Source organism: Zeugodacus cucurbitae, chromosome 4 (genome assembly GCF_028554725.1).
Source record: "Zeugodacus cucurbitae isolate PBARC_wt_2022May chromosome 4, idZeuCucr1.2, whole genome shotgun sequence".
In the NCBI taxonomy this organism is placed as follows: Eukaryota; Metazoa; Arthropoda; class Insecta; order Diptera; family Tephritidae; genus Zeugodacus; species Zeugodacus cucurbitae.
Window position 1 is genome coordinate 43,577,952 of NC_071669.1, and position 26,839 is coordinate 43,604,790.

At 34.1% G+C, this 26,839-nt stretch overlaps 2 protein-coding genes, 1 long non-coding RNA gene and 1 pseudogene across 4 annotated transcripts; 1 reads left to right on the forward strand and 3 right to left on the reverse strand.

Moving 5' to 3' along the window:
• Positions 1-112: 112 nt before the first annotated feature.
• Positions 113-1,289, reverse strand: LOC105221145 (phospholipid scramblase 2-like; annotated as a pseudogene).
• On the reverse strand, positions 113-26,790 carry LOC105221143 (phospholipid scramblase 2-like). 2 transcript variants are annotated; one of them, XM_054229480.1, is made up of 8 exons: positions 26,386-26,790; positions 24,667-24,901; positions 22,438-22,889; positions 22,218-22,376; positions 3,750-3,855; positions 798-1,431; positions 577-735; positions 113-159 (listed from the first exon to the last, which is right to left on the reverse strand). In XM_054229480.1, exons 1-6 carry the CDS (start codon positions 26,470-26,472, stop codon positions 1,346-1,348), a joined length of 1,125 nt encoding a protein of 374 aa, XP_054085455.1. In that variant the 5' UTR covers positions 26,473-26,790; the 3' UTR covers positions 113-159; positions 577-735; positions 798-1,345. The 2 variants fall into 2 exon arrangements, with proteins under 2 accessions (XP_054085455.1, XP_011196178.1); XM_011197876.3 differs by lacking the exons at positions 113-159; positions 577-735; positions 798-1,431; positions 3,750-3,855 and adding an exon at positions 16,900-19,067.
• On the forward strand, positions 4,102-5,811 carry LOC128921540 (uncharacterized). Its single transcript, XR_008470980.1, has 2 exons — positions 4,102-4,300; positions 4,387-5,811. It is a non-coding gene; the product is annotated as an uncharacterized LOC128921540 (long non-coding RNA).
• LOC105221146 (phospholipid scramblase 1) lies at positions 8,835-16,960 on the reverse strand. Its single transcript, XM_011197882.3, has 5 exons — positions 16,825-16,960; positions 15,562-15,622; positions 10,791-11,269; positions 10,570-10,728; positions 8,835-10,026 (listed from the first exon to the last, which is right to left on the reverse strand). The coding sequence occupies exons 1-5, from the start codon at positions 16,936-16,938 to the stop codon at positions 10,000-10,002; spliced, it is 840 nt and encodes a 279-aa protein (XP_011196184.1). The 5' UTR covers positions 16,939-16,960; the 3' UTR covers positions 8,835-9,999.
• Positions 26,791-26,839: the final 49 nt, after the last annotated feature.

Below are 26,839 nucleotides of genomic sequence, written 5' to 3' on the forward strand. Positions count from 1 at the left end.
AGTTCACATATGTGTACATTAAAATTTTTTAGTAATTTTTTTGAATAAGTACCACAGTTTCTACAAAATGCATAGATAAGGAAATAAGTTATAATATTTATAGATTTATAGATAATAGATTATAGATTGAGATTATTTGTTTTCAAAGAACATGCCATCCTGGAAAAAATAACAAAAATATTAAAAGTTAATATGTAATAAATAATATATAGATATGTGTTATTATACATATATACTCAATGTTATCTTTATTAGAGAAGAAAAATTATTTTTAGAAAAATTATTTTCACTCCGAAAAATTTAACAAATTGAAATAACTCCGATTATAGGAACCAAAAAAAAACGTGTACACTTACGTTGACAACACTTTAAATACAGTTATTTACTAATTAAAGTTATTTTTGTCTGCTATTGATTGCGTATCGCCAAACCGCATATGTCGGTATGCTAATTTCATTTGACGAACGTTTTTAGTTTTTGGAGGAAAAATTATTTTTTAATTTTTCGTATAAAACTTAATTTTTTTTAAATAAATTTTATTTACTTTCAAATAATTATAATTAGTCGAATACTTACAATAAGAAGGGTAGCGCCCAAAATAACAGCTTTCATGCGCACATCCAAGTTCAAAGGAAAGGTAATACCGAAGAAATCGGCATCGGTGAATATTTCGCGTGTTAAACCAGACCATTGTTTTGAGATCCTCCCCACAGTTTCACTGGTTAGAGAAACCACCTAATAATAGTAAACGTATATATAATTATGAACTTATTCCAAATGCAATAGTGTTATTTTACATTAAATTCTGGTGAAATTCCTTCGATGCGTAACACATTTTCGCCAATGCGATTTTTGACATGAAATAAAGTTGAACCAAAGGTCGGTTCTTCCTCGACAGATCCAATTACATTGCCTGGTGGTGCGGACACTTCCATTGCGTGTGGATCACTGGTGAAACAACATGCCGAACAGGCTAATGGACGATACATATGGATGATTTCGTTGCGGGAATTATCGAAAACTTTCATATTAAAAACACGTGCTGGCACACACATATTACGTGTGCACCAATCGTTATCCTCTACGGCCTAATATACTTTTTGGCCGAGCACATTTTTAATTAAGAATTTATTATTGCTTTCAAAGCAGGTGAAGGCTTCGTGTAATTCGACTTTTTGTTTAACCAAAAGCTGGTCGACCACCGTAAGGTACTTCAAGCCGCGTGGGCAATTCGATTTGACGGCGGGTATACTCATCCAGTCGGTTGCAAGTATATTAATAGGAATCATTTGTTAAATCTATGATGAATTTAAATTTAAATTTTAGATCCCTTCAAATTGCTATTCTAATATGAATGCCATCGTTCATGATAAGGTTCGTGATCGACTGCACCAATCTTGATGGAATTTTCAGATGTTGTTCGTTGTGTATCTGGGAAGGTTTAGAAAGTATAATTTTCCTGAGGAAAAGTCGGAAAATTCCAAAAACTAACTTTTTTCCATAAAATTTTTTTTTTTAATTGTTATACTCTCGCAACACAGTTGTTAAGAGCGTATTATAGTTTTGTTCACATAACGGTTGTTTGTAACGCCCAAAACTAAACGAGTTAGATATAGGGTTATATATGTATACCAAAGTGATCAGGGTGAAGAGTGGAGTTCAAATCCGGATGTCTGTCCGCCCGTCCGTCTTTGCAAGCTGTAACTTGAGTAAAAATTAAGATATCTTGATGAAACTTGGCACACTTATTTCTTGGCACCATAGGAAGGTTGCTTTCGAAGATGGGCAAAATCGGACCACTGCCACGCCCACCAAATGGCGAAAACCGAAAACACATAAAGTGCCATAACGAAGCCATAAATAAAGCTATGGAAATAAATTTGTTACAAAGGATCGCCCTAGTAAGGGCCATATTTGGAAGTAATTTTTTTGGGAAAGCGGGCGTGACCCCGCCCCCTTCTAAGTTCTTTGTATATATCTCGTAAACTACTATTGCTATATTAACGAAACTTTCAGGAGTCGTTTTTTCAGGCATTTCCTTATATACATAGTCTAAAAATGGATATCGGATTATAACCACACCCACCTCCCACACAAAGGTTACGTTGAAAACTACTAAAAATGCTTTAATTCAGTAAGGGAAAACAACAGAAACCTTAAATTTCATTATAAAGAGGGTACAGAAGGGCTCTACCCAAATTGGTATACAAAATTTTAAGTGGGTGTGGCTCCGCCCACTTATGGGTCAAGAACCATATCTCCGAAACTACTCGAATAATTTCAATGCAATTCGGTTTGTAATATTTTTCTTGCATCCTAATGATATATTGTGAAAATAGGCCAAATCTGGTCACAACCAGAACTTTGAAGTCGACCTGAATCGTTTACTTTACAATATATAAAGTAAGCACTAGTGAAGATAACGGTGCAGAACTTTGCACAAATACTATGTTTATAGTGTGGCAGCCCCATTCTAAAAATCGGTTTTCAAGGTCCCATATATCGAACATGAGGACTTCCGTGCTTCTAACCTAATATTAGGGTTTCCAATTTCAATGGACTTTATAATTACGAATTATTTATACGAATATCAAATTGTGTATTATATAATATTTAATAAATAAATGGCGAGAGTATAAAATGTTCGGTCACAACCGAACTTAGCCTTCCTCACTTGTTTTTATTTATTTTTTTTTTTAAATCTATCTATCTAAAAAATTCGGAAAAGTTTCAAAGTGGCAAATGGCAACAGGGAATTCAGAATTGCGAATGAACGATGATTTGCTGTTGATTGAAAAATTGTTCATTATTATTAGTGGCAAACTATTCACTGAAATTTATATGCCAGCGACAAATCGTCAAACCAGAGATGTACCGAATGTACCAACAAGTACGAAGAATTGTTCCATTATTGTATGAGCAGCAAAAGAGTATTCGATATCATTGATTTTGTCAACAATACGATCTCAAAATGGCATTGCGTTGACTCTCGCATCTACAGGAATTGCTGCAACGCGACTACAAGGTGGAAGAACGTCACTTTCTGCACTAAAGCTTCCGTTAAACATGCAAATCAATGAAACACCTAGCAAAAGTGTTGAAGAATTGTAAACTGATAATATGAGATGAGTGCATAATGGCTCACAAACTTGAAGCACTTGACAGAACAATAAAAGATCTGTGGAATAATAATCGTCGCTACTAGGTGGCCCAATGATACTTTTAGAAGGCGATTTTCGACAAACACTACGACAAACACTACGTGAAAACCATACGATTGACTATGAATATGAGAGTGTTCCTGCAACAGGACAGCACCGCAGAAGTTGATGAATTTAAACTATTTCCGAAAATATTAGAAATAACTATATAATATTCATTTCTTAGAAGAAAATTTAATAAGAACCGATATTCATAATTTAATGTAATAAATATATATTACTAATTTGAGCACGGAAGAGTTTTAAGTTTATTATCTATCCGAATACAACTTTATAGTTGGTAATTTACTAAAAACTCTACGAATATATTTTAATTGTTCCAACATATTCGCCCGTAACCATATTATTTGAACAAATAATAAGTAGGAACTGCTAAACAATAGTTAAGGGGGCACAGATTAAAAATGTGTTGTGTAAAAAATTTCGGTTTTATATAAAACGTGAATTCTTTTAATCTAAAAAGATAAATGCAAAACAAAACCTTAATCGATTTATGTATGTACTGATGTACTGATATGTAGAACTCACCCACTGGTACCATTGTCGGTTCTGGTATTTCCACTTCCGGTTGTTTAACTATTGGATCTCGTGGACCATATCCAGGCCCTGGTTGAAAGCCACCACCACCATTATACTACGGTTGTGGTTGGACCATGCCGACAAAAGCGAAAAAATAAACATAAATTAATTAATAATAATTATATATTTGAACATATGTAAATATTTAAGAGTAGTGGACTGTATGTGTTCTTACATATTGCTTATCTTACATATTTATATTCTTATTCTTTATATATATGTAGAATAATAAAAAACTAAATATATCGATGTGTAATATTATATTCTTTGTTCTTCTCTTTTAAAATTATGCCTCGATAGTAAAATTTTAAATGTTGTATTATGCCCTGGTCGAAAAGTTCGATTTATGGAAGGAAATTTTTATGAAATTTGATTTCTAAACGATATTGCCAATTAAAAAGTTCGAGTTATGGAGATCTTCGAGTTATAGTAGTTAGAGTTATGGAAGTTCCACTGTATTTAAGAAATAACAATTAAGTCGAATGTGCACTCTAGAAAATGTCTGCCGTTACGATGTAGCAAGAGACAACCTAAAAGTAGCCATTATTGACGGCAACTCCTCCTCACCAAGCACAATGCAGAAAAGATGCGTTAAAATCGACGTCAGACTGTCGGGATCCTGCGGGTCCCCACCTGGAGTTTGACTCCTCTTAAACTCTTAGGGATTATAGGGTCATTAAGTGCGCGGACCAGGCCTCTCTGGATTTCCTAAAGGGTAGCGTTGCTAAAATCAGAGACACCTTTGTAGGCCTCCAACTCAAACTATAAAAAGCAGTCAGAAGAGCCAAAAATGACTCATGGTGTTCGTTCCACACATCAATAGAAAGTTGCAGAGAATCCGCTGGCTGAATAAAATGCTAGCAGCAGCAAAATGTTAATGCAGCAAACGGCAATAACGGAGGTTCAACCAGAATCACCTGCAAACGCAGCTGACTACCAAGACCTGATAGTAGACAAAAGGAGAATTCAATACGCCACAAATAGTTTCTCACCATTCAAAGCGGCAGGTCCAAACGGAATTATGCCCATAATGCTGCAAAAGGCTTGAAAATATATACAAAGCAAGCATCATACCAAGTCTTACATCTTAAGTTGGAAAAGAAATAAAGTGGTATTCCTACCTAACCAGGCAAAAGAACACACGAAAATGCTAAGGATTTTAGACCTATAAGACTCACATTATTCATACCGAAGATACTAGAAAGGTACAGGAATGACAAAAAAACGGAACACTTACATGTAGTGACTTTAAATCGATGTAGTATCAACAAATCAAACTCTCATATAAAAGAAAGTATTTATTATACTAAGTACATTATTCAGATTCAAGAAAACACTTTTATTTATTTTCCTGAGTGTACACGTCATTGCAAATAAAATGAAAAGTGCAAAAAGGCCAAAATTGAGTGAAATTCAAAGAGAGTCAAATATGTTTGCTTCAACAGTCAATGAGATTAAGGAAAGGGCACTACGCAGGTTAAACCTATGGGCTACGAACAATGGACTAGGTATTAACCCTATTAAAACAGGACTGATGCTGTTCACAAGCAGAACCAAAATTCCCCAGTTTTATCTTCCAGTACTAAATGGTACAACACTGTCTCTGACTCCCACAGCTAAATACTTGGGGTGGAGTTTGACATCAAACTAAACTGGAAAACGAATATTGAAAATAAGAACAAAAAACCTATATGGTCTACTACATTTGCAAGAATATCGCCAGCAGGAATTGGGGCCTTAAACCTTGTATAATCATGGATGTATACGGCTTTCATTAGACCAATACTTACATATGGAGCATTGGTATGGTGGCCAGCGCAAAAGAAGCAATACAACATCAGAAAATTAAATGGAATACAAAGAGCAGCATGTGCAGTAGTTACTGGTGCACTCAAGTCATGTCCGACTGTTTCTGCATCAGATGTCTTGATATTCACAAAATAGCAGCATGTTCTGCAATAAGAATAAAGGAATTGTTCTCCCAAAGTTGGATTCCAGTAGTAACTACCAGGTGAGGTAAAAAAACTAACGAATTTGTAGAAGCAAAAACTAGCAATAATATCATATTTATGTTAGAAATTAGTGTTACTTACATGTACCCCCGGTGCTAACGACTGGTAAACGTCCGCTTGAGATATGTTATCTATATTAATTATTTCCAATGACATTGTGCGTAAAGACGCTTAACAAGAAAATCTTTGACAAATGAGACTTCAATTTCCGGTTATTTAATGAGACACAACCAATTCCTATAACGGGATTGGTATTTTGTAATGTTTATGAAAACTTTTTACAAGACACCAATATCACCAGCGTTTTAACACCGACTTAAATCGACCTTAACGTTTCATATCTGCCCAACGAATGTTTAAACTTTTTTTGTTTTTATACTTTAAACCAGTGGTCGGCAAACTCATACACCCAAACAATTTATTTTGCGAGAGTGTAGAGTGTTGAGAGCTACTCAACTAACCAAGTAATACGTTCTACTGGTTCTGAACTTTTTCAAGTCTAGTGAATTTAGGCCCAACACTGGTTTCATAAAAATCGTTAGTTTCACACATATTATCAAACGATATTACTGCGTAGAAATATGTATAATGTCTTCATAAATGCATAAGTAAATTTCATGTAATTTATATTTTTTATGGGAAACAAATTCGATAGTTTCTCTTCTAATTAACAAATCAATTATTTATTATATTACTAACATTTAAAAAAGTGAATGGAGTTGGAAAATTAATAGTTGTTTTTTTATGAACTGAATTACAAAAAATAATAATAAATTAAATAATGAAAATGTTATAAAAATTTTTATAAAATCATTGCATTTGGTTTTATACGTATAATTTTACCATACGTCTTACTCGCTGTGAAAGATGACATGATACGAATGTAATTTTTCCACAATCCGAATTCACTGATCTCTCATTTTCAGTTGGTGGCAATGCAAGTTGAAGGAATTTTTGACAGCTCATGTCAGAAAAGTCAGTATACCAGAAGTATTACCGTTAAAAGTATTGATAAAATCAGTGGAAAATAAAATAAAATAAAATCGACCTATTTATAATTTTTTTGAACAAAAAATTTCACATGGTATAAAATATGTAAATTTTATTGAAATGAATTTGCTATTTGATATGTCCCTGCGGTATTCAAAATGTTCAAGGCGATAGCTTCAAAGCCACATTTCTAGCTATGTCTTGTCGTGTCGTCATCTTTGATGATGCTCTGAAATCAGTGCGCACTCAGAGAGAGCTCGGCGATCAATGCCGATCACTGGCTTAAACGGTGTTGCAACTGCATTGGTATTAATCCCTCCAATGGATATTCACTACTGGAAAGTTATTTTGTATTTATTCGAGTTTATATTAAGTGGTAACTGTAACGATGTATTGAATCCTCTTAATCTAGCTTTATGAGAAACTTAACTTAATTTATGCAATTGTATTATATATTATATGGAAATAACAAACATATAGAATTAATGATTTCTTGATTTTTTTATTATCATTCGTCAGAAATATTGTCACACGGTTTGAGGCTGATCGACTTCGCTGCGGTCCGATATATGGTTGTCTGTAGTACCAGATTCCGATTCCAACCAACTCGGCTGTGGATCAGTCTTGTAGCAGTGAAGATACGCATTCGCGTCTGTACTGTAAAGAACGCCCGTGAATAAACCCAAGAAACGATGTACGACGGAATGTTGCAATTACAACAGACAGACGAGCAGTTTTCTACTCGCCTTACACATCTGCTCATGAACATCTTGATATAAGGGAACTTTGGAAATGCATCTCAAACTCACTACCTTTTTATCGACTTTATAGCCCCGTTCGAAAGCTCCAATTGGACCTGCCTCCATGCCGCTATGTCAGAATAAGGTATCCCAAAGCTTATACGGCTATACATACTAGCGTTATCGGATATATCGGATTCGGGAATGACCTCTCCGAACCGTTCGGTATCAAAAGAGGTTTTAAGGAGCACGACTCTTTATTGTGTGATTTCTTTAACCTGATACTGGAGAAAATAATAAGAGCCGCAGAGCTTGTCTATTTACAATATTTTACAAAAATGTAAGTTGTCTGCATATGTGGATGATATCGATATCTTTGGCATTAATAACGAGGCAATACTAGACAATTAACAGCAGAAACAAAGAACCAAAAAAAATTTTTTTTCTGAGTATTACAAGGCACATTGATTTAAACTGTTCTTTTTTTTGAGTTGCGTTTATAAGGCAACACATATTTGATTATAATAATTATTAAAAACAAGTAAGGAAGGGCTAAGTTCGAGTGTAACCGAACATTTTATACTCTCGCAATTTATTTATTTAACTTTATTTATATTATATAATACACAATTTGACCCACATATTCGTCATATATATTGTATAAAGTCCATTGAAAGTTGGAAACCATAATATTAGGTTAGAAGCTCCGAGGTCTTCGTTCTCGATATATGGGGCCTTAAAAACCTATGGTCCGATTTCGTAGATTTTTAGAATGGGGCTGCCACACTATTAACATAGTATTTGTGCAAAGTTCTGTACCGATATCTTCACTAGTGCTTCGTTTATATGTTGTAAAGTAAACGATTCAGATCGTCTTCAAAGTTCTGTTATATAGGAAGTAGGCGTGGTTGTGAAGCGATTTGGCCTATTTTCACAACAAATCATTGGGATGTAAGGAAACTAGTACAAACCAAGTTTCATTGTAATCGGTCGAGTAGTTCCTGATATATGGTTTTTGACCGATAAGTGGGCGATGTCACGCCCATTTTCCATTTTGTAAAATAATCTGAGTGCAGCTTTCATGTCTTAGTTATGGCACTTTATGTGTCTTCAGTTTTCGCCATTTTGTGGGCGTGGCAGTGGTCCGATTACGCCCATTTTCGAACTTAACCTTCTTATGGTGCCAGGAAATACGTCTTCCAAGTTTCATCAAGATATCTCAATTTTCACTCAAGTTACAGCTTGCACGGACGGACGGACAAACAGACATCCGGATTTGAACTTTTCTCGTCACCCTGATCATTTTGATATATGTAACCCTATATCTAACTCGTTTAGTTTTAGGACTTACAACCAACCGTTATGTGGACAAAACTATAATACTTTCGTAGCAACTTTGTTGCGAGAGTATAAAAAGTTATGAAAATAAAATTTGGAACATAGGATCGCATTACATTTGAATGTAATTTTTTTGGAAAATTGGGCGTGACCCCGCCCCCAAATATGTTTTTTGTATATATCTTGCAAACCAATAAAGCTATATAAACCAAACTTTCTGCAGTCGTTTTTTTAGCCGTTTCCTTATACAGTCCAAAAATGAAAAAAATCGGATAATAACCACGCCCAACTCCTATACAAAGGTTAGGTTGAAAATGACTAAAAGTGTGTTAACTCACTAACGAGAAACGTCAGAAACACCAAATTTTACATAAGAAATGACAGAAGGAAGCTGCACTGAGATTTTTTTACAAAATGGAAAATGGTCGTGGCGTCGCCTACTTATGGGTCAAAAACCATATCTCAAGAACTAATCGACAGATTTCAATGAAATTATATTATATAGTATTATATTATATAGTATATAATATTTTCTTGATACCCTGATGACACTGGTGGAATATGGGTGAAATCGGTTCACAACTACGCCTACTTCCTATATAACTTAATTTTGAATCCTTCTGATTCGTTCACTTTATAATGTATACATAAGGAACCCATAAAGATAGCGAAATAAAACTTTACACAAATACTGTATTTGAGCTGTGACATCACTTGTGGAAAAATTGTCAAAATCGAACCATGACTTTTCAAGGCCTCTGATATCAAACATGAAGAACTCAGTGCCTAAAGGTAATTTTTCACCGAAAATATAGGTAAGTCTCTCAGATATTTTGAAGAAATTCGGAGGGAAAATCTTTCTTTTAATAATATGTCTCCGTGATGGACTTTATACAATATGTATAACGAATATGTGTGTCAAATAGTGTGTTATATTAATGAAATTAAATAAATAAATTGCGAGAGTATAAAATGTTCGGTTGCACCCGAACTTAGCCTTTCCTTATTGGTTTAAATTTAGTTTTCGTTTTTACTTCGGTTTGAAGGTGACGGTGTCTAGTACGTCATAATATTTTCAACCATTCGAACTTTTTTATTCGAATAGATTATAGATTGCGATTAGTTGTTTTCATAGTACATGGCATCCTGGAAAAATAATAAAAATAGTAAAAGTTAATAAGTAATAAATAATATATAGATATGTTGTATTATATATACTCAATGTCATCTTTATGAGTTATTTGAATGTACTTAAAATTAATTTTAGAAAAATTATTTTCTCTCCGAAAAATTAAAATAACTCCGATTATAGGAACCAAAAAAACGTGTACACCTCCGTTGACAACACTTTAAATACAGTTATTTATTTACTAATTACCGTTATTTTGGCTGCTATTGATTGCGTATCGCCAAACCGCATATTTCGGTATGCTAATTTCATTTGAACGTTTTTAGTTTTTGAAGAAAAAAAGGTCAATAAACAAATACGGAGTTATTTTATTTTTTTATTTGTCGGAGAAATCTTAATTTATCTCACTTTCGAATTCAAGTCAATATCTTAATTAGTTTAAGAGATAAGTAACTTCAAAGTCCAAAGTCAAAGTCTATGTATACGATTTTTTGGTTCAATGTATGTATGTAGGTATATACAAATATGAAATTTGAGTGCTCTAGCAGTCGAATACTTACAATAAGGAAGGTAGCGCCCAAAAGAACAGCTTTCATGCGCACATCCAAGTCCATCGGAAAGGTAATACCGAAGAAATCGGCATCGGTGAATATTTCGCGTGCTAAACCAGACCATTGTTTTGAGATCTTCCCCACAGTTTCACCGGTTAGAGAAACCACCTAATAATAGTAAACGTATATATAATTATGAACTAATTCCAAATGCAATAGTGTTATTTTACATTAAATTCTGGAGCAATTCCTTCGATGCGTAACACATTTTCGCCAAAGTAATTTTTGACATGTAATAAAGTTGACCCGAAGGTCGGTTCTTCCTCGATTATGCCAATTACATTGCCTGCTGATGTGGACACTTCCATAGTTTCTGGGACACAGGTGAAACAACATACCGAACAGGATAATGAACGATACATATGGATGATTTCGTTGCGGGAATTATCGAAAACTTTCATATCAAATGGGCGGTTCGACCCAGACGTATTGCGCGTGCACCAATCGGTATCCTCAACGGCGTAATATATATTTTGACCGAGCGAATTTTTAATTACGAATTTATTATTGCCTTCAAAGCCGGTCAATGCTTCCAGAAATTCGACTTTTTGTTCAACCAAAAGTTGGTCGACCATCATAAGGTATTCCAAACCGCGTAGACAATGCGATATGCAAGCGGGTATACTCATCCAGTCGCCTGAAAATACATACATATATAAACATGAGTCATTTGTTAAATCGATGATGAATTTAAATTTAAGATTTTAGATCTCCTCAAATTGCTATTCAATAATAAATGATTTCGTTCATTGCGATAAATGTTTGTAGAATATTTTACATTATCACAACAACATGAATCATTAATAATTTCCGAATGAATTAAAAGCAAAATATACTATATCCAAGTTGCACGAGAAATCCACCAGCTTCAGTAGCATACATACTAATGAAACGATGAAATCTCAAAGTCAAAGTCAAAGTGCGGTTATCGGATCTGATCACCATCTTCTAGTTGGAAAAGTTCGATTGAAGATAGCTTGAGAGGGAATATAAAAAACTCGATGCCGATAAGGTCAGGTCGGATAAATTAGATTATCTTTTAGCAATGCGTCTTCTACATACAATAGCCATCAATCCGATTCGGATCGGTGGGAATACTGTGGAAAAATTAAAAAAAACTTGGAAACTGGGGAAAACTTACTGTGAACTGAAAGTCTTATCACAAAATCAAAATCAATGGATACATTTTGTTGCAACTAAGAAAAATCAGTTAAATATGGCGTTCGTTGTAATGCATAATAACGAATCTATCTCAATCTTCAATAATAATCTAATTATTGAGTTTTCTATTTTTATACTCTCGCAACAAATGTTGCTAAAGAGAGTATTATAGTTTTGTTCACATAACGGTTGTTTGTAACACCCAAAACTAAACGAGTTAGATATAGGGTTATATATACCAAAGTGATCAGGGTGAAGAGTGGAGTTCAAATCAGAATGTCTGTCTGTCCGTCCGTCCGTCCGTCCGCCTGTGCAAGCTGTAACTTGAGTAAAAATTAAGATATCTTAATGAAACTTGACACACTTATTTCTTGGCACCATAGGAAGGTTGCTTTCGAAAATGAGCAAAATCGGACCACTGCCACGCCCACAAAATGGTGAAAACCGAAAACACATAAAGTGCCATAACTAAGCCATAAATAAAGCTATGGAAATAAAATTTGGTATAAAGGATCGCAATATGGAGGGGCATATTTTGATGTAATTTTTTTGGGGAAGTGGGCGTGGCCCCGGCCCCTACCAAGTTTTTTGTACATATCTCGCAAACCAATAGAGCTATAATATATAATATATAGGAAAACCGCCAGAAACACTACATTTCACATAAGCAATGGCAGATAGAAGCTGCACTCAGATTTTTTTACAAAATGGAAAATGGGCGTGGCATCGCCCACTTATGGGTCAAAAACCATATCTCTGGAACTACTCGACCGATTTCAATGAAACTTGGTTTGTAATAGTTTCCTTACATCCCAATGATATGTTGTGAAAATAGGCCAAATCGCTTCACAACCACGCCTACTTCCTATATACCAGAACTTTGAAGACGATCTGAATCGTTTACTTTACAATATATAAAGTAAGCACAAGTGAAGATATCGGTGCAGAACTTTGCACAAATACTATGTAAATAGTGTGGCAGCCCCAATCTAAAAATCGCCGAAATCGGACCATAGGTTTTCAAGGCCCCATTAATCGAACACGAGGACCTCGGTGCTTTTAACCTAATTTTATGGTTTCCAACTTTCAATGGGCTTTATACAATATATATGACGAATATGTGGGTCAAATTGTGTATTATATAATATAAATAAAGTTAAATAAATTGCGAGAGTATAAAATGTTCGGTTACACCCGAACTTAGCCCTTCCTTACTTGTTTATTACTACGTTAAGTGCATAAATAGTATAAAGTGCGGTACTTATTTGGAATCCATTATAGCTCACACAATAGGCGAAATTACCAAAACAATTACGAATAGTTTATCTTAAGGTCATATATGGAATATTTTCAAACTACAATAATTTGGTAATCGAAAACTCTACTCCATAATAGAGTCCGACCGATTAATCGGCATCGGCCACAAAATTCAACATCGGCATGTCATTCGCCATAGATGGGAACAGGTAATAATCATTTGGTGCTGGTTTGGACTATGAGGTGTATGTAAAAGAACCTCCCAAAAAAGCTTTCTTTCTGTCCTTAAGGAGAAGGGAAAAAAGCTCTATTGCTGACGTAGAACTTGTTTTGAGAAAAGAAAATATTATTTTTTCTATCTAGATTATAAAAATAAGTTATTAGATTTGAATATTAATTGAATTAAAAAACACTTTCAATTTATATATGAACTGATTTTTTTTACTTATTATGTGATGTTATTTGTTTTTGTTTTTCTTTTGTTACTATACTAGTTTACTAAATAAATTTGTTCATGAAAGAATGGGCATCAGCCAAAAATTGGGTATCGGTCGGACACTACTCCATAATTATTTGAACTTTCGAAACATACATGATGGATTTCCGAAAATATTACAAAAAATTTTTTCTTTATTATTTCTTGAAAGAAAATGTACTAAGATCCGATATTCATAATTTAATTTAATAAATATATATGTAACACTAATTTGAGCACGGAAGAGTTATGAGTTTATTATCTATTCGAATACAACTTTTTAGTTGGAAATTTAGTAAAAACTCTACGAATATTTTTTAATTGTTCCAACATATTCGCCCGTAACCATATTATTTGAACAAATAATAAGTAGGAACTGCTAAACAATAGTTAAGGGGGCACAGATTAAAAATGTGTTGTGTAAAAAATTTCGGTTTTATATAAAACGTGAATTCTTTTGATACAAAAGGCAAGTGAAAAACAAAACTTCAATCGATTTATATATGTACATATGTATGTACAGTAGAGTGGGTCAATTTTTTTCTTCACAAAGCGGTTATCAAAATCGTAAACTACAATGAATTCTAAGAAAATTTGCCCAAGAAACCATGGGTCTAAAATGAAAATCGAGCTTCCGGTTTTTAACGAGAAACTTTTGTATATTGTATTTTATAAAAAAAAATCCAATTTCTATTCCACTGTCGATTGTTTGCTTGTTTTGTAGATATCGAAGCTAATTTGTTCAAATTTGGTATGTGATGTTGTATTTAAGCAGAAAATTCGACGGTACAGAAATTTTTTATAGGGGGCGTGGCACTGCCCACTTATGAGTTCATATGTATATCTCTGGAACCACCTCACCGATTTTTTTCAAATTCTGTATACGTATTACATTATGCCTATGTAAGCGATATTTGGAAAATTATCAAAAGCGGCAAAAACCACGCCCACCTGCCATATAACGGTAATTTTTGAAAACACTAAAGATCAGAAATTTTAATAACTGTTGAAGAGAAACATCTTGAGTTTGGTATTCGGTGTTGTATTGCAGCCAGAAATCCGATTATATGAAAATTTTGGCAGGTCACCGCCCACATTTGAGTGCATATATAAATCTCTGGAACTACTTTATGGATTTCGTGTAAATTTGATACACATTTTAGATTGTACCTAGTTAGGTGAGGTTATGAAAATGATTAAGATTGGGCAAAAACTACGGCCACCTCCCATATAACGGTATTTTTAATATTTACCACAAAATCTGCTCGAAATTGTAAATAATGTTGTTCAAAATAACTCATATCTTGCACATTCAGAAAATGTTCTACTAACAATGCTTTTTGATGCCAGAAAAGAAGTGCGCCAGAGGGCTATAAAAAAATACTATCGTGAAATACTTTACGACCCAACAAAATTAAGAGCTTACAAAAAACCAACTATAAATTTTGACTGCACTGATTATGTTGAGATGATAAACTTAGATAACAATAGCATTTTGTCGGAGCCGCCCTTCACTGCAAACACACCCTATGACCATTTGCTCGAATACATAGAATTTGGCAATCCTCCACTTCCGGATCCACAAATTCCTCCACATATTCAAGGAACCGAGCGCTTTGTGCAACTGCTAACTAGCGTTTCACGTCGAACTATAGAAAAAAATCGTGATGGTGTTATGGCAGTCACGTTTGCAAGTCGAAACGCAACATCTAGGATGGACAGCAAACAAGACCTTAAACTAATTAATTGTGAACTTTAGAAGTATATTATATTTTCTTTGGCCCTTAACAGTTAAGTTTTTGCTTTATATATAGATATAAAATGAAATTGTTAATTTTTATGGGTGGATAGGTTACATATGAAAAAAAAAAACAAAATGAAAAGTTTCTCGTTAAAAACCGGAAGCTCCATTTTGATTTTAGACCCATGGTTTCTTGGGCAAATTTTTTTAGAATTCATCGTAGTTTACGATTTTGATAACCGCTTGGTGCATTTTTTTTGCTCCATACAAATTGACCCACCCTAATGTACAGATATGTAGAACTCACCTGATTCTGGCATTCCCGGTTGCTGAACTATTGGACCTGGACCACCACCATTATACTGCGCCTGTGGTTGGACCATGCCGCCAAAAGTGAAAAAATAAACATTAATAATAATAATAATAAATATAGCGCTTTTGTTTAATTTTATTACAAAATCCAGGTTATTATCAACATTTTTTGGTGATTTTAAGCGTTAATCATACAGGAAATACTCGAAACAATTAAAACACTATACAACAGTTGTAGTAATATATGGACATGTTTCCAAATACAAAATATATGAGTAGGCACATATGTAGATGGCTTTTAAATACATATCTCAAATTCGTATTATCTTGGTATTATACATACCAAAATCCAATTCCAGCTTACACATTTGTATGGTTTGGCGATACTAATTATTTAAGAAATATCAATTACGGCAAATGTGCTGTCCAGAAAATGTCTGCGGTTACGCGAGAGCATTCACGACTTATCTTCAGGTTAAGAAACTTTTATTAAGTTTTTATCCGCTTTATAAGCTCGTGAATTGTTTAAGCGTTAATATGTGTAAAATGTTCAAAAAAGCTATTTAATGGCTGCTTTGCAAATCTCGTTGAAAATTTCATATTACGGTATAACAATATATGTACCTTTTATATTGAAATTTTCATTTCAGAAGTCTGAGGCGTTCTTAGGATTAATTGAATTTTATCACACTTCCAAAAACTTTTTGAGGTAATTTCTGTCGATCACATACTATGAAGGTAGTAGGTAGAGGATTACAATAGCATTACCAAGATAATTAGGCCTACATAATGGGAAAGGAATCGGCTGGATAACCAAAGACGATCAACTCGGTATCATTGATTAAATTTATTTTCGGAATATCGAAAGTTTCAGAAACAACATATCGCATTCATTCGTCCTCATGTTATAATTGAATATTTCATTGTCAGCACTCTGAATATCAGAAAGAATTTAAAGGCCACATATAACGAAATAACCTCAAAAATAAACTTAATAATGGTATTTACGCATTTGTAACGGGTTTCTTTAAATTATGAATGTCGTCCTGCTATGTTTACATACACTGCTATATGTATAATCATACAGAATTGCTCTATTTTTTTTTTTTGATCTTCACTCATTTATAATACTAAAATATCTACCAAGATGAATTTATATGTTAAATAATGTATTAATAAACCTGTAAAAAAATTAACAATATACAACAATAATAAACCTCTAAAGTAGTATCATATGTTAGAAATTAGTGTTACTTACCCTAGGTGCTGACGACTGGTGAACGGCCGCTAGAGATGTGTTAACTATATTCGTTCTCGTTGCATATCTAACTCCATATCTGGACGCATATCCGCTGTTACTTAAATAACTCATTGGAATTGATATTGTGCGAAAAGACGCTTTACAAGAAAAGCTTTGACAAATGAGGCTTCAATTCTCGCTTATTTAATGAGATGCAACCAATTCATATAACGGTATTTCCGAATATTTATGAAAACTTTTTACATGTAACCAATGACACTACCGTTTTAACACTGACTTAAAGCGACCTTAACATTTCATATCTGCACAAAAAACATTCAATTTTTTTTTGTTTTTATACTTCAAACAGTGTTGCAACTCAATACCAATTAATCCCTCCAATGGGTATTCACTACTCGAAAGATGTTTTGTATTTAATATAGTTTATATTAAGTAGCACCTGTAACGATGTATTGAAATTAATAGATATAGCTTTATGAGAATCTAAACTCAATTCATGCAATTGTATAATATATAGAAATACCGAAAATATAGAATTCATGATTTCTTGCATTTTTTATAATCATTGGTCAAGAAATATCGTCACACGGTTTGAGGCAGATCGACTTCGCTGCGGTCCGAGAACTACGTGGCTCATGAATATTCTTGTGTCTTGCGAAAATCGCTCAACCAAATCGATCATGTTGTGATAGATAGAAAGATATGTTTCCAGTGTTCTAGACGTGCGTGGACCAATATAGCAAAGAACGCCCGTCAACAAACTCAAGGAAGGTTGTACGACGACAAGTTGCAATTACAACAGACAGCCGAGCAGTTTTCTACTCGCCTTACACTTCTGCTCATGAACATCTCGATATAAAAGAACTTTGGAAATGCATCTCAAACTCACTGCGTACGATGAGGATTGCCGTTTCGCAGTGGAGAGAAAGCAGACTTCCGATCTATCAGCGTTGCGATCGAGGAGGATAGATACCCAAAAAGAGGCCGAAATGCGTGAGTAAGAGAGCTTGAAAAACTGGCAGAATGCTTAACAATTTAACATTTCTAAGACCGGAGCATTCTGATATAGGAACCCAGGAGATATTCTAATCACTGATAACCAGTGTACACTGATTTTATGGAAGGAACACTTTTCCAAACAGCTGAATGACAGTGAAAGTTTCGAAAGCACGAAATGGAGCTGCCGCCATGTCAGAATAAGGTATCCCAAAGCTTATACGGCTATGCAAACTGACGTTGGATAATATCCGAAGCGCAGTTCGGTATCAAAAGGGGTTTCAAAGAGGACGATTCTTTATTGTGTGATTTCTTTAACCTGATACTGGAGAAAATAATAAGAACCGCAGAGCTAAATAGACAGGATACAATATTTTACAAAAGAGTAAAGAGTGCGATATCAAGGTCTTTGACATTAATAACGGCGCTGTTAGTTCTGCTTTCTCCAGGCTTGTCATCAAACAAACAATTGGCACCAAAACCAAACTCTACAAGTCGCTCATTATTCCTGTCATGCTTTATGGTGCAGAAGCGTAGATGCTGTCAACATCCGATGAAACGGCACTAGAAGGTGAAAAGTTTTGCAGAAGTCGAAATGAATGGCAAGCTATTATTGATTCGGCTATACTCCCGTGGTTATCCTTATTGTGCAAGATGTAAAACTATTTTATTGAGATATATATAAATTACGATAGTGAATTCATTTGTTGTTGTTATTGAACTTTGTTGTACAGCAGAAACAAAGAATCAAAACAATTTAATTAAGCATTAAAGTGGTCATTTCTTTAGACTGTTTTTAAGTTTTTTTGGTACGAAAATTGTTATTAAAATTTAATTAATACAAGCTTGATATGACGATTATTTAATAATGTACATTTCCGGTAAATCAATTCGTAAAATTCAAGAACTTTGCTTGGCTTTAATCTTTATAGTTATTGTACATAAATATTTAGTGAATATATACATACGTACATTAAATTGCTTACTAATGATTTTTTTAACTTAGTACATAAGCTTATACAAAATGCAAAGATAAATGAAAAAAGCGATCGAAGCGTTTTAATTGACACCAATCTGAAACTAACATGTTTGCTATAGTTGAATGCTATTTACTTAGGCTTCGTGACGTACTAGTCATAATTCATATATGTATCCTAAAAATTAGTGTTTTTTCACATTCGAATGGTTTGCTATTGTGATAAATTTTACATTTAAATTTCTTATGTTTTAAAGAAGATTACATGCTGAAATAAGTAATAAGAATATATATATATTAGATATAAATATTCAATGTATCATTTTAATAATAGCTAATAAAATATAATATATGGGCATTTTCGTCATTACAATCGCATTCATATTGACTCCATTTGTACTATTTTGTGCACATTGATATTTTTGCTCATATGTAAATAAATAGTGTAAAAGTATCTATTCACATACTTAAGTCAATTTTATAAGACAAAACATAATTTCCAATTTTTAAATTTTAAGTAGTTACCCGAATCACAAACCTTCTATTTTTTGAACAAGGTTTCTGTTTATACTCTCGCAACAAAAGTTGCTAAGAGCATATTATAGTTTTGTTCACATAAGGGTTGTTTGTAAGTCATAAAACTAAAGGAGTTAGATATAGGGTTATATATATCAAAATGATCAGGGTGACGAAACGAAACAAAATCCGAATGTCTGTCTGTCCGTCCGTCCGTGCAACGGATAACTTGAGTAAAAATTGAGATATCTTGACGAAACTTGGTACACATGTTCCTTGGACCGTGAGAGGGTTGCTTTCGAAAATGGCCACAATCGGGCCAATGCCACGCTCACAAAATGGCGAAAACCGAGAACACATAAAATGTCCTAGTAAGGACCATATTTATATGCAATTTTTTGGGAAAGTGGGCGTGGTTCCGCCCCCAAATAGGTTTTTTGTATATATCTCGCAAACCAATAGAGCTAACTTTCTGCAGTCGGTTTCCTTACGTACTCCACCATACACCATGAAAATAGTTGAAATCGGATAAAAACCAAGGGCACCTCCCATACAAAGGTTAGGTTGAAAAATACTAAAAGTGCGTTAACTCACTAACGAAAAACGTCAGAAGCACTAAATTTTGCAGAAGAAATAACAGAAGGGAGCTGTACTCAGATTTTTTACAAAATGGAAAATGAGCGTGGCATCGCCCACTTATGGGTCAAAAACCATACCTCAGGAACTACTCGACAGATTTCAATGAAATTCGGTATATAATATTTCCCTGATGACGCGTGTGGAAAATCGGATGAAATCGGTTCACAACCACGACAACTTCCCATATAACTCTATTTTGAATTCCTTTTCATTCCTTCACTTTATAATACAGTAGAACTTCTGTAACACGAACTTCTTTATCTCGAAGATCTCCATAACTCGAACTTTTGTATTGGCAAAAGAAGGCAAATTTCATAAAAATTTCCTCCTATAAATCGAACTTTACTACAAGGGCAAATTCAAAATTTCAAATTTTATTATCGAGGGACAATTTTAAAAGAGTCCCTCTAAATCGTATGGAGGCGAACAAAAAATATAATATTACACTTATGGATTGCATAAATCATGCAACAAAGGCATGGGATACAGATGTCAAGAGCCGAACAATACCAAAGTGCAACAAAAACAAGTAAGGAAGGGTGTAACCGAACATTTTATACTCTCGCAATTTATTTAACTTTATTAATATTATATAATACACAATTTGACCCACATATTCGTCATATATATGATATAAATCCATTGAAAGTTGGAAACCCTAATATTAGGTTAGAAGCACCGAGGTCCTCATGTTCGATATATGGGGCCTTGAAAACCTATGGTCCGATTTCGGCGATTTTTAAAATGGGGCTGCCACACTATAAACTTAGTATTTGTGCAAAGTTCTGCACCGATATCTTCACTAGTGCTTACTTTATATATTGTAAAGTAAACGATTCAGATCGTCTTCAAAGTTCTGGTATATAGGAAGTAGGCGTGGTTGTGAACCGATTTGACCTATTTTCACAACATATCATTGGGATGTAAGAACCTATTACAAACCAAGTTTCATTGAAATCGGTCAAGTAGTTCCTGAGATATGGTTTTTGACCCATAAGTGGGCGACGCCACGCCCATTTTCCATTTTGTAAAAAAATCTTAGCGCAGCTTCCTTCTGCCATTTCTTGTGTAAAATTTGGTGTTTCTGACGTTTTTCGTTAGTGAGTTAACGCACTTTTAGTAATTTTCAACCTAACCTTTGTATGGGAAGTGGGCGTGGTTATTATCCGATTTCTTTTTTTTAATTTTTGGACTGTATAAGGAAATGGCTAAAATAAACGACTGCAGAAAGTTTGCTTTATATAGCTTTATTGGTTTGTGAGTTATACACAAAAAACCTATTTGGGGGCGGGGTCACGCCCACTTTCCAAAAAAATTACATCCAAATGTGCCCCTCCCTAATGCGATCCTATAGTCCAAATTTCATTTTCATAACTTTATTTATGGCTGAGTTATGACACTGTATAGGTTTTCGGTTTCCGCCATTTTGCGGGCGTGGCAGTGGAGCGATTTTGCCCATTTTCGAAAGCAACTTCCTCAGGGTGCCAAGGAATATGTGTTCCAAGTTTCATTAGGATATCTTAATTTTTACTCAAGTTATCGCTTGCACGGAGAGACGGACGGACGGACGGACAGACATCCGGATTTCAAATCCACTCGCCATCCTGATCATTTATGTACATATGTATAACCCCATATCTAACTCTTATATTTCTTGGTGACACAAACAACCGTTATGTGAACAAAACTATAATACTCGGTGCAACAGGTTGCGAGAGTATAAAAATATACCAATAAATTTCGAGAGTATAACATGTTCGGTTGCACCCGAACTTAGCCTTTCCTTACTTGTTTAATTAAATTGTATAAAAATTAAATGTAAAATAGGAGCTACAATGCGACTTGGCTTTCGTATATCTTAATTTAATATAAATTTAATATAAATAAATTTAAATATTTCCCTATGAAAGTATGCAAAAACTTTGTAATTCTAATAATGTTTAATATTTGTCTGTGGTGGACCTTCTGGCGGAAATGCCCATATGCAAGAAACTAAAATTTCAATATTTATTATATACATACATATAATTAATACATATGTAAGTGCATATGTACATTTATTAGCCAACTACTGTTTATCACTTTCTCATAATTATTTGAGTTTTGCTTTACCTTAGTTCAAACAATTTTCGCCACGACGCATGCGATTTAACGGTTACACTATAATATGTATTTTTATATGTATATATTTACACAAATATGAAATTTGAACGCTATATGTAGTAGTATGGCCCAGCTGAATAATAAACGAAAATGTACTTACAATAAGGAGGGTAGCGCCTAACAGAACAGCTTTCATGCGCACATCCAAGTCAATCGGAAAGGTAATACCGAAGAAATCGTCATCGGTGAATATTTCGCGTGATAAACCAGACCATTGTTTTGAAATATTCCCCACAGTTTCACCGGTTAGAGAAACCACCTAATAATAGTAAACGTATATATAATAATTAACCAAATCCATAATCAAACGTGTCATTTACCTTAAATTCTACTTGACCGCATATGAGGGAGCAAGTAGAACCCTCAATGCGTAACACAGTATCGCCAATGTGATTTTTAATACGAAATGAAGGCGAACAGATGGACCATTCTTGTTCGACAGTGCCAATTACATTGCCCGTTGGTGCGGACACTTCCATTGATTGTAGGCAACAACATGTCGAACAGGCTAATGGACGATACATATGGATGACTTCGTTACGGAAATTATCGAAAACTTTCATATCAAAAGGACGTTCTGTTCCACACATATTACGAGTGCAGCAATTGGTATCCTCTACGGCGTAATATATATTTTGACCGAGCGCATTTTTTATTGAGAATTTATTATTATTATTGGTGAAGGCTTCCACTAATTCGACTTTTTGTTGAATCAAAAGCTTGTCGATCATTGTAAGGTGCTCCAAGCCGCGTGGAATACTCAGCAAGTCGCCTGAAAATATATTAACATGAGTCATTTGTTAAATTAATGATCAATTAGAGACTGTTCAAATATGAATGCTATCGTTCTTTGTGATAAATGTTTGTAGAATATTTTACATTATCATAACAACAACATGAATCATTATAATAACTTTAATATTATAGTAAATTAAAAGCAAAATATATCTCCAAGTTGCACGCGAAATCAACCAGCTTCAGTAGCATACATACTAATGAAGCCGCAACAACCGGTTACAAATCAACAATACATGTTTGTAACAAAATTGTTTGAATGATGTCTGGGAACATTCCTCCCTCACAGCTCCTGGCAAAGAATGATAAGCCGCGGAACTTTAAAAATGATGGGAAAACATGAACTCGGCTGACACGGAGACCCACAGTTATTGAAAGAGGTGATGAGGTGCCTCATTGTTCTCGTAAGGAGTGTCACAAGGCGACATAGGTGTCCCCAGACAATGTATCCGAAAACCAGATAGAGAATTTCTGCATTTTCAGTTTAGGGAGGCGGTTATCGGATCCGATCACTATCTTCCAGTTGCAAAAGTTCGATTGAAGATATCTTGAGAGGGAAAATAAAAAAATCGATGTCGATAAGCTCAGGTCGCATAAATTCAATTCTTTTGACAATACATCTTCCACATACAATAGCCCGATATTCGGTGGACGTGGGAATCCTTCAGGCATTTCCTTATACAATCTCAAAATGGAGGAAACTACGCCCACCTGCTATACAAAGGTTGTGTTGAAAATCACTAAAAGTGTGTTAACTCTCTAACGGAAAACGTCAGAAACACTAAATTTGACAGAAGAAATGGAAGAAGGAAGCTGAACTTAGATTTAAAAATAATGGAGAATACTTTCTTGACACCCTGATGATACGGAATATGGGCGAAATCGGTTCAGAACCACGCCCACTTGCCATATAACTAAATTTTGTATTCCATCTGATTCCTTCACTTTATAATATACACACATATGTACATATATATTAGGAACCAATGAAGATAGCGGAATAACACAAATATTATATTTAAGCTGAGGTATCACTTGTGAAAAAATTGTCGAGATCGGACTATAACTTTTCAAGGTCCCTAATACCGAACATAAATAACTCAGTGCCTAAGAGAGATATTTTAAGTAATTCAGAGGGCATCTTATTAGCCTTTCCTTGCTTGCCGTAACCATATTATTTGAACAAATAATAAGTAGGAACTGCTAAACAACAGATAAGTGAGCGCTGATTAAGAATATGTTTTACAAACAATTGCGGTTTTACAAAAAAACCCTAAGTTCTTTTGATATAAATAGGCAAATGCAAAACAAAAATAGTTTTTGACGTCGTAAAAAATAGTTGTTGTAATCATGTCTTCATAGAAAAAAATACGTCTGAATATGTGCTTTGTAAATAAAATACAGTGGAACTTCTTTACCTCGAATCACCATAATGCAAAAAAAACTTGGAATTAGAGAGACTTTGAGATGATTTATGCAATCCATAAGGGTAATATCATATTTTTTGTTTGCATCCGTACAATATAGAGGGACTCTTTTGAAATTCTGTCTCGATAGTAAAATTTTGTATTTTGTATTATGGCCTGACCAAGTTCGATTTATGGAAGGAAATTTGTATGAAAGTTGCCTTCTATTGCCAATTCAAGAGTTCGAGTTATGGAGAACTTCGAGTTATAGAAGTTCGAGTTATGGAAGTTCCACTGTAGTTACAATCGATTTATGTATGTACGTACAAATATAAATGTAGAACCTACCCGCTTTTGACATTGGTTGCACTACTGGTGGCATTCCCGGTTGTTTAACTATTGGACCTTGTGGACCACCATTATACTGCGGTTGTGGTTGGACCATGCCGTTATAGGGTGGCTGTTGACCACCATAAGAAGGTTGGTGGCCGCCGCCATATGGAAGTTGCTGAACACCGTAATTCGTAAGAGCCTCACCGTAGGTCGGCATATAACCGCCTTGCACTTGTCCTGGCACAAAACCCTTTAAAGCGAAATACATTAATAGTAAAATTATATATGTATGTAATTTTAGAGCTTTTGTTTAATATTATTGCGAAATCGAAGGTGTTATCCAAAATTGTTTCCATTTTTAAGCGTAAGTCATACAGGAAATAAACGAAAAAATTAAGATAAAAACTGTATACTTTTGGTTAAACTAATTCTTATCAGTTGAATTAGTATATGTACATACATGTTTCCAAATATAAAATATACTATGTGTAGATTCATGCATGGCTTTTAAATATGTCAAACTACAGTGGAACTTCCATAACTCGAACTTCTATAACTAGATCTCCATAGCTCGAACTTTTGTAATGGCAATAGCGTTTGGGAATTAAATTTCATACAACCTTCTTTCCATACCTCAAACTTTCCGAACTCGAAGTTCTCCATAACTCGAACTCTTGAAGAGGCAATAGAGTGCCACTTTCATACAAATTTCCTTCCATGAATCTAATTTTTCGACCAGGATATAATACAAAATTTAAAATGTTACTATCTTGGCCGAATTTTAATAAAGGCCCTCTATATCATATGGAGGCGAAAAAAAAATATCAAAATTAAAACTGTGTATAAATCTATAGTTTACAGCTTTTTGAAAAATTGTATGTTTTAAAAAAAATTCTATAACTCAAAGTCTCTCTAATTCCAAGTTTTTTTTTTGTTATGGCGATTCGAGTTAGAGAAGTTCCACTGTATTTTGATTCTATTATACATATTAATCCAATGCCGACTAATATACATATGTACGCTAGATGTGATTTGGCGATATTAATTATTTAGGAAATAACAATTATGCCGAATGTGCTAGAACGCGGTTACGCGAGCGCATTCACGGCTTAACTTAGGTTTTTAAGTTTTTTACTGTTTTATAATGTCTTGAATTGTTTATGCGTTAATATGTATAAAATGTTCAACAAATAATGGCTGCTTTTCAAATCTCGTTGAAAATTTCATATTACAATATAACTCGGTATCATTGATTAAATTAATTTTCGGAATATCAAAAGCTTCAGAAACAACATATTGCATTCATTCGTCCTCACGTTATAATTGATTTTTTCATTGTCAGCACTCTGAATATCAGAAAGAATTTAAAGGCCATATATAACGAAATAACCTCAAAAATAAACTTCATAATGGTATTTCCGATCCAAACAGGGTTAGATCGCCGAAAGGGCAGCCCTTGACCGGATAAAATCCGGTCAACTCCGGTGCGTAGAACCGGCTGCTGTGGGAGTTGAAGGTATTTGCGCCGGTAACCGGTTGTAACCGGTTTTTTTAAATCATGAATGTCGTCCTGTTTTTTTTTCGGACGCTACTGTATGTATAATCTCACAGATCTTCACGCATTTATAATACTAAAATTTAAATATTAAATAATTTATTAATAAACCTGTAAAAAATTACATTAGATACAAAAAATAGCAATAAAATCAGATGTTAGAAATTAGTGTTACTTACATATGCCCCCGGTGCTGAAGGCTGGTGACCGTGTCCAAATCCGGTATTATATCCGCTGTTATTTAAATTACTCATTGGCATTGACATTGTGCGAAAAGACGATTGGTTGTTAACATTGGTCTATGACAAATGAGGCTTCAATTCTCGCTTATTTAATGAGACAAAACCACTTCTTATATCAATAATGGATTTGATATTTTCGAAAACTTTTTACAAGTCACCAATGACACTAGCGTTTTAACACTGACCTAAGTCGACCTTAACGTATCACAACTGCCCAACAAATGTTCAAAATTTCTAAATATTTTGAAAAGTTGTTTTACTTTAAACAGTGTTGCAATTCAATACCAATTAATCCCCCAAACGGGTATTCACTAATCTAAAATTTTTTTTGTATTTAATACGGTTTATTTATATTAGGTGGTAACTGTATAATAGATTAAACAGACGGCAA

Bases quoted from the DNA above. Each gene is read 5' to 3' on its own strand.
- LOC105221143 (XM_054229480.1), bottom strand. From the start codon at position 26,472: ATGTCAATGCCAATGAGTAATTTAAATAACAGCGGATATAATACCGGA. The intron at 22,890-24,666 runs GTAGGTTCTACA...ATATATTTTCAG, and splicing joins GCAACCAATGTCAAAAGCGG to GCGACTTGCTGAGTATTCCA. The intron at 22,377-22,437 runs GTAAATGACACG...TACTATTATTAG, and splicing joins GCGGTCAAGTAGAATTTAAG to GTGGTTTCTCTAACCGGTGA.
- LOC105221146 (XM_011197882.3), bottom strand. From the start codon at position 16,938: ATGAGTTATTTAAGTAACAGCGGATATGCGTCCAGATATGGAGTTAGA. The intron at 10,729-10,790 runs GTAAAATAACAC...TACTATTATTAG, and splicing joins GAATTGCTCCAGAATTTAAT to GTGGTTTCTCTAACCGGTGA. The intron at 10,027-10,569 runs GTAAGTATTCGA...TTATTTTTCCAG, and splicing joins TGGGCGCTACCTTCCTTATT to GATGCCATGTACTATGAAAA.